The following is a 7,251-nucleotide window of genomic DNA, read 5'->3' as shown; positions in this document are numbered from 1 at the left end:
AACGTTTTTGAGCTTTCACTGACAATACTTATTAAAGATAAATTTAAGCGTGAAAACTGTCCATATTTTGATGTCATGATATGTAAATTAAAAATTGTTATTTTACGGTGATAATTTTGTTTTCTTGTGCCCAATAATGCATAATTTCATTTGATAAACACGTTTAGATTGAATGGTAATTTATAATCAGTCACAAGAACGTCGGATCTGAATCACTTGAAAAAACACGGGGGTGCTTAACTTTTTTCCAGGTGTATATATATATAATAAAATGAAATTTGTGTTTGCTTACACCCTAACTCCTCCAAGCCTATTGGTCCAATCTCAAACAAAATTTGTATGTAAACACTATGAACTATGTAAACACTATCGGGAATGTCCTTCAGGGGTCAAAATTGAACTTAACTCTTATTTCTATTTTGTAAAGTCTGTTGGTTAATTACTCCCAGCCTATTGAGCCAATGTCAAACAATCTTCGCAGGTTGATGCTTTAAACAATGTTGAATATTCTAAAGGGATTAAAGGTCAAGGTATGAAAGTTACTGGATTGTTTCTCAAACAACCATGTATTTCTCTTGGTTAGTGAGATGTAAGGTGTTCAAGGGTGGAATCACCTCAAAATCTTTATTTGTTGGTAGACAGAACGCAAACTGCAAAAGCTTTGTTATAATTTTAAAATTTTGAGAAGTTTATGTTCAAGGTATTACTTTGAAATATATGATTGCTGTTAAACTTTTATTGCTTTAATTAAGCTTAAACATTCCCTATCAGTTGACGGGTATTTCAGCTTGTATGTTATAGTTTACAAATGAATAGACATATCGTATGTATACAACAATCACTTGAAAAAAAAATCCTCGTAAAAAAAGATTTGTTAACCCTGTGCATATGGGAGGGTCAAAATGCACATATCACAACCTTTTCAAAACATTACATACAAAATTGAAACATTTACTATTAATGTATGTTAATAAACTTGGTATTTAAACACAGTTTATGATTCACATTTTTACATCGTTTAAGCTTTAATTTCTTAATTTTAAAAGAAATATTAAAATACATTTTTGGTCTGCACTTTTGAGTTACATGATATAGGAATGCTCTGACTTCTCATTATAGGTTAGTTAGAAAGTGAGATAAATTATAATAGATTTGAGAAATTTTAATGTCTGATGAATTTTTTGTATTCTAAAATACATATCTGAAAGCTACACAGATTACTTTTGGACAACCAACATAGTAAGAAAACAATAGGCTTATTAAACCACATACCTGAGTGCAAGAGACCTCAAGGCTTCAGTAATTACTAAATGTCTTGGTTTTTATATATTTTTTTTTAATTTATTGTTATAAATCTTTTAATAGAAGCAACTAAGATATAAAAGTTGGAAACTTATTACGTTAGATAAAAAAATAAATGAAAAATTTAAATAAAAAAATTTCTCTTTGAGGAATGTACAAAAGCTGTTATTGTATGACGTGTAACTGCTAATGCAACTTGATAATTTGTTTGCCCTACATTCTCACCATGTGACTTATTGCTTTGTTACACTAGTTAAACATGGTTAAAAGATGATGTTACTGTTTTGTCAGTGCTACACATTGGGCTATCTGCACTCTGTTCACCATACGGAATTGAACCCCAGATTTTAGCACTGTGATTCCATCAACTTACTAGTGACTCACCAGGGTAGAACTAAGTTCAAAGAGCAATAAAACAATAAAATCAAATGAAAGTAGATGTGAAATTGTTAGAAGCCTGAGGTTTTGTAGGATAAATAATTATACTGGTACAATCTGCAGCAATTCTAGCATGAAAAATTGTATTTTTGATTTTTCATGTTTTTCAACTTTTTCTACAGATGGTTTTGCTATAGTTAGTGTAAGAGTACAGAAAGTAAGAGATAAAGTATAAGCTTTTGATATTCAAACAGGATCTTCTAGAAGTTATGCAAATGAAATATTAAAACTGTAAGATGAAAAGAAGTAATTTTATTCTTAACATGAAAATCACTTTGCTCAGATTGACTTGGCTTCAAAAATTTAGATAAATCTTTAGTAAAAATACTTTAATAAAAAAACTGATTTTTTGTGTTCTAATGTTTACTAAATTTCATGAAGATACTTAGTAAATTCAGTTATAATATGTACAGTTTCAAGATTAAATGGTGATTACAAGATCAGTCAATGGCTGTCTTCACACATAGAGTTTATTTGTTATGGAAACAAGTAATAAAATATTGCAAAAATTAAATATGATGTAAGGATGGTAATGCCAAAAAATACAGAAACAAGGTAGGAATGAACACACAAAACCATATAAAAATCACTACACAAGTAGCCAAATCTTTTCAAGAATAACTTTTAACTACAACTAAGTGTAGAATTCCTGTCAGTTGCATGAATTGAGGTTTCAATAAAAGCAATTAAACTCAATAGTGCTCGACAGTGTTACAGTGGCTAATAACCATAAACTTGTAAGACTGACTCAGTACTTGCTGGCTACTTATGTAGGGATTTCTGTATGATTTTGTGTATTCATCCCAACTTTGTTTCTGGACTTTTTGGCACTGCCATCCCTACATCATACTTAATTTTTGCAACATTTTTTTTATTACTTGTTTTCCCTTTTTTGTTTTTAAAACATTTGTTTTATTTTTATAATTCAATGGTAATATATATTGTTCAAATCAGTTTCTCTAATTTTGGATTACACTGGGGGCCAGTGAAGCTGGAATGGTTCTTCCAGGATGATACAAGTACCGTAGAGTGCTGGACCAACTTCACCCTCAACTCACTGCATGTGCATACAACTGACTCCACCACATACTAGGATCATGTCGATTAACAGGGAGGACATCATATAGATCCCAGACCATGAAGTACGATACCATGTATACACACCCATGGAAAATTTCAAGTATATCACTATATAAAGTATTGTTTTGATAGTTAAGAAACTGGTGTTTTAAAACTCAACCATCAATAACATGTACATAGATCTGTCAGTTGCATAAATACTTGATCTCCATGATACCTTGAATATTAATTTAGCTTATTCTTTCTTTCCGTTTTGTTTTTTAACTGAAACTGTTTTGGCAGATACGTTTGTGAATTAGAATTCATAAACGGTCGTTATATAAGAAAATTTTGTGCTGCTATCTAGTGATCATAAATGAAACTGTTATTTATGAATCATGGAAATAATAAATGCTTATAAACTGAACTCACTGCTGAGTAGTAGTTTTCCTTTTTATTATTTCCCCACAAGAATATGTGTGGTAGAAGGTCAGAATAATATTACTGTTATTCAAGCTGTGACACACTAGATAATAGCAATTAGGTGCTCAAATAAGGCTATAACTCAACTTTAGCAGTTATTTGTAAGCATCAGAGAGTAACAGACTGAATGTGGCAGCCATATGTTTCTTAGCCCATCTCTGCATACTAAGTACTACCATGCTTAATGATAAATCTAATGCTCATTTGTAAAAATGTCTATTTCTTGTTTTCCACATAATTGTGTTCAGAAATTCATAAGTGCTTTGCCAAGTTACAAATATGTCAAACTAATTGTTCAGTAAACAAAAGTGGAAACATCTGAAATAAATAAAACTGCATAAAATAAACTTCCTTAACTTCCAGCTGTGAGCTCTTCTCAGAATGAATATAAGTAAAGGAAAAAAGTACTATGCAAGAAGCATGAAAATATACATAAAAATCACATGACTATCAATCATCAGTTATTTTAAAACATACATGTAGCTTATATATAAAGATGTTGATGTATCAGAATATTTTCTTTTATTTATGTGTTGCAATAATTCAGCTTTTATTAAATATATATACACAAGAAAAACAGGTTATTAAAATAAAACCTAAAATGATATATCCAGCATGCGAGTAGTGCCACAGGCAAATTCTAGGAAAATCAGCCTCATGTAAATAACATCAATCATTCAGATGTTATACAAAAATATGTGAAATCTGTTTAAATACAATTGCTCTATACTTGGAAGGTGTCCATTTTATTTCAAACACAGGTAACACTGTTAAATGAATCAATCTTTAGGCTAGTTGTTACAAATTAGTTATGTCAGGTAGTTTTTCTGCCTGGTTATATGGTTCAGTGTTTCATTAATTGCAATAGTAAAAATCAAATTACTGAAACTAAAGCACAGTTTGAAACATAATTCTAAAAACCTTAAATTAAGCAAGATTAAACTGAAACTAACTACCCATCTCATGCATGGTTTCCTACTTGCTCTAAGTAACCCAGTAATAAGAATTTTTTGTACTAAAGTAATTTTATATGAATAGTAGTATAAGTAAAATAAGATAAAATTATTTCTCATCGTTAATATTAATTTCAATAACCAGTTATCAGCACAGTATTTTCTTATAAGTTATTTAATGCTAATTCTACTGTTACAAGTACAAAGTTACTGTTCTAAGCTACTATACATTTTCAAGTACATCTCATGTTCTGGCTGAGTGTGAAGTATGTTATATTAATCAAAAGAGTTGAAGAGGCAAGGGCAGCTCAGCCTTGATCATACAGCAGATTCTCTGTTTTATTACATCTGTATGTTAAGAACATATTTTAACAGTACAGTTGGGCTTTTCATTTACTCAAGTGACTTTTTATTGATTTCTCAAATTTCAACATTCTAGTTTTTCTGGATATGAAGGTGCATCTCCTCATTATTACAACCTATTCTAATCTAATTTACAGTATTCAGAGAAAGAACTAGTCTTTTTTAAACACTTCTTAATATAAAGGAATGCAATAACCTGGTGTGGATTCCAGTCTGAATCAAATATAACAACTGTATCTGCAGCTTGCAGGTTTAAGCCTAGTCCACCAGCTCGTGTGCTTAGAAGAAATACAAAATACTTAGATCCTGGATCATTGAACTTTGCTAGCAGTTGGCCTCGATCTTCAGCTTTGGTTGTACCATCCAGTCTCAAGTACAAATATCCTAGTTTTGAAAATAAAAATCTCAATTACCATTATACAAATGTATTAGTTTCAAACAACAATAAGTAAGGTTTTGAGAATTATAGTTCAAAAAATTATTTAAAGGAAAACAAATTAAAATGTGAAAAAAGGATATATGGTGTATTCACTTCTAGAGGTTACAGTGTTAGATCCAGAGTTTTTTTTTTTGTTCTTTTTTAAAATTAACTGACTGTCATTCATTTTGGAAAATGTTTATTTAACTTATGCTTTTATTGATTGCTTACTATATTTCTAACACATTTTAACTTTCTATAATTGTTTACGTGAGAGAGAATTTGTATTATACATTTATCTATCTACTTGAGTTTACTTTTTCCTTCATAATTTCAAATTAGTCCTTATTTTAGTGTGGCTAAAGTTAGAACTTATCTAATATATACCCTTAACGACTTTGATCAAAACAATAAAGCTTTCAGTAGCTTACATACCAAAAACCTTCAAAGCTAATCACTGTACCAACTGTCAATTCCAAAAGCAGTTTTTTTAAAGTTTTGGGCAAATTTGAACAGCAAATAAAAAATAAAATACCAGTTCATCATAAACAAAAAAATTATAGTACACTACATGATACTTAAGAAAAAACAATTAATAATCTTTCAAGAAAGAATAAACACAGCAATCTCACTACTTTAGCACTAGAATTATCAAAGGTATCCACATGCTGGATTTTTAAACAAATTTATCTGTTATTTACAACCAACCATTTGTTGTTGGTCATGGAATTCCTAATAATATTGCAGCAAACAAAAACTATTAACAAAATTTTTGTACGTATAGATTACGTAGTTTTAACTTAGAATGTCAGACAAGGAAGTAACTAATTTCCTTTCACCCTAGTTACCTATTGAACTAGGTAATTTAAGTAGGGTGTCACGTGAACTCTCTCAAGCAAAAGAATTCCTGTAAAGTAGAACAAGCTATGTGGAAGTAGACCATGAGTTTTTCCATTGGCTGGTCAGATGGTACACTGAGAATGCAACCTTCTTTATTTTTGGAAGGGAATGACCAACATTCACATGTGTAGTGCACGAATAATTCTATGTTTCCTCAGTCTGAAACAGCACACTTCTACTTCTTATTTTAAGAAAACTCTCTGTTAAAGGTGCCATAAAACATTTGTTTTGATTTTGGTATTCTTGAGAATATTTAACACTGTCTCACTGTGTTTTACAATGTATCTATTCTTCTTTTGGCTTCAAGCTCAGTCTAGATTGGAGAATTCAGATTTATTCAGTTTCTGTCAAAAACTCGTCATTCTACTGATCACTCCAAGAGAAATCAGAACACTTGAGAATACTGTACAAGTTTTGTTCTGTCACAGGAAACAATTACTGCAGTAAATGACTGTAATACTTTCCATTTATCTTCACCCCTGAAAGACAGGTTACAATGATGGATATTTCTGTTTGATGCAGATGTTTTTTGGCAAAGCAGTGAATTAATTTGTATTAAAATTTTGATCAAAGAAGCTTAAAATATTTATTTTTATCTAACTATTTTAAGCTTCTTTGATCAAAAGTTTAATACAACTGATACAATTATTATAAATCACAATAAAGACTATCTAGAAAAAAAAAGTGTTTTATTAATATTTTACACTTACTGCATTTCATGTAATGCATTACACTCCAGGGCTTGAAATTAGTGTGGGCCCGGAAGCCAATAGCCCCCAAAATGCTAGCAGGCCTAAAATAAGTGTCTGCTATGTAGCTTGCATGGCCCATTACAATCAAGAGACATTAAAATTTTGACTCCACATAAACCGATCTATGCATTTCTTAACCCTTTCAAGACAGGTCATGGGAGAAATCCCTTATCATCTCGTTTATTGACTTGCATTCAAAATTTTATTCAACTACTATTTCATGAATTTATGTCAATAAGTTTGTTACAAACTGTAGATAGTAATTCAAATTTTAGTACTATATGTTATTCAATTTCTTAATTTAAAAGCAAATATTAAAAAACCAGCTAAACATAAATTTTTGTGTGTCATGTGATATATTGAATGCAGCACTGGTTCAAATTATGTGTTTGTGAAGTCAAAATACTAAGTCTATAGTTTCAAACGAATTAGAAACTCAAATTACCAATACTGACGAGCTAGAATATAAAATAAGAACATCTTAACTTTTCTATTTGCTAAGATATTGCTCATGTAATAAATCAAACACAGTGGTACCTTGCCCACCTCTTTCCATTTTTGAAAATGCTCCCTTATACACACT

General features: G+C 30.3%; 1 protein-coding gene across 6 annotated transcripts in view; it reads right to left on the bottom strand.

The window, feature by feature from the left end:
* The window catches only part of LOC106470064 (transcription activator BRG1-like), a 101,758-nt gene that overhangs the window by 24,219 nt on the left and 70,288 nt on the right, over window positions 1–7,251 (bottom strand). For all 6 annotated transcript variants that reach the window (XM_013930591.1, XM_013930613.1, XM_013930598.1 and 3 more), the window contains exon 23: window positions 4,795–4,982. In XM_013930591.1, the coding sequence (XP_013786045.1) occupies window positions 4,795–4,982 (188 nt within the window). The remainder of the gene's footprint in view (window positions 1–4,794; window positions 4,983–7,251) is intronic.

Source organism: Limulus polyphemus, unplaced genomic scaffold (genome assembly GCF_000517525.1).
Source record: "Limulus polyphemus unplaced genomic scaffold, Limulus_polyphemus-2.1.2 Scaffold101, whole genome shotgun sequence".
Taxonomy (NCBI): domain Eukaryota; kingdom Metazoa; phylum Arthropoda; class Merostomata; order Xiphosura; family Limulidae; genus Limulus; species Limulus polyphemus.
This window is presented reverse-complemented; position numbering and strand designations above follow the sequence as displayed.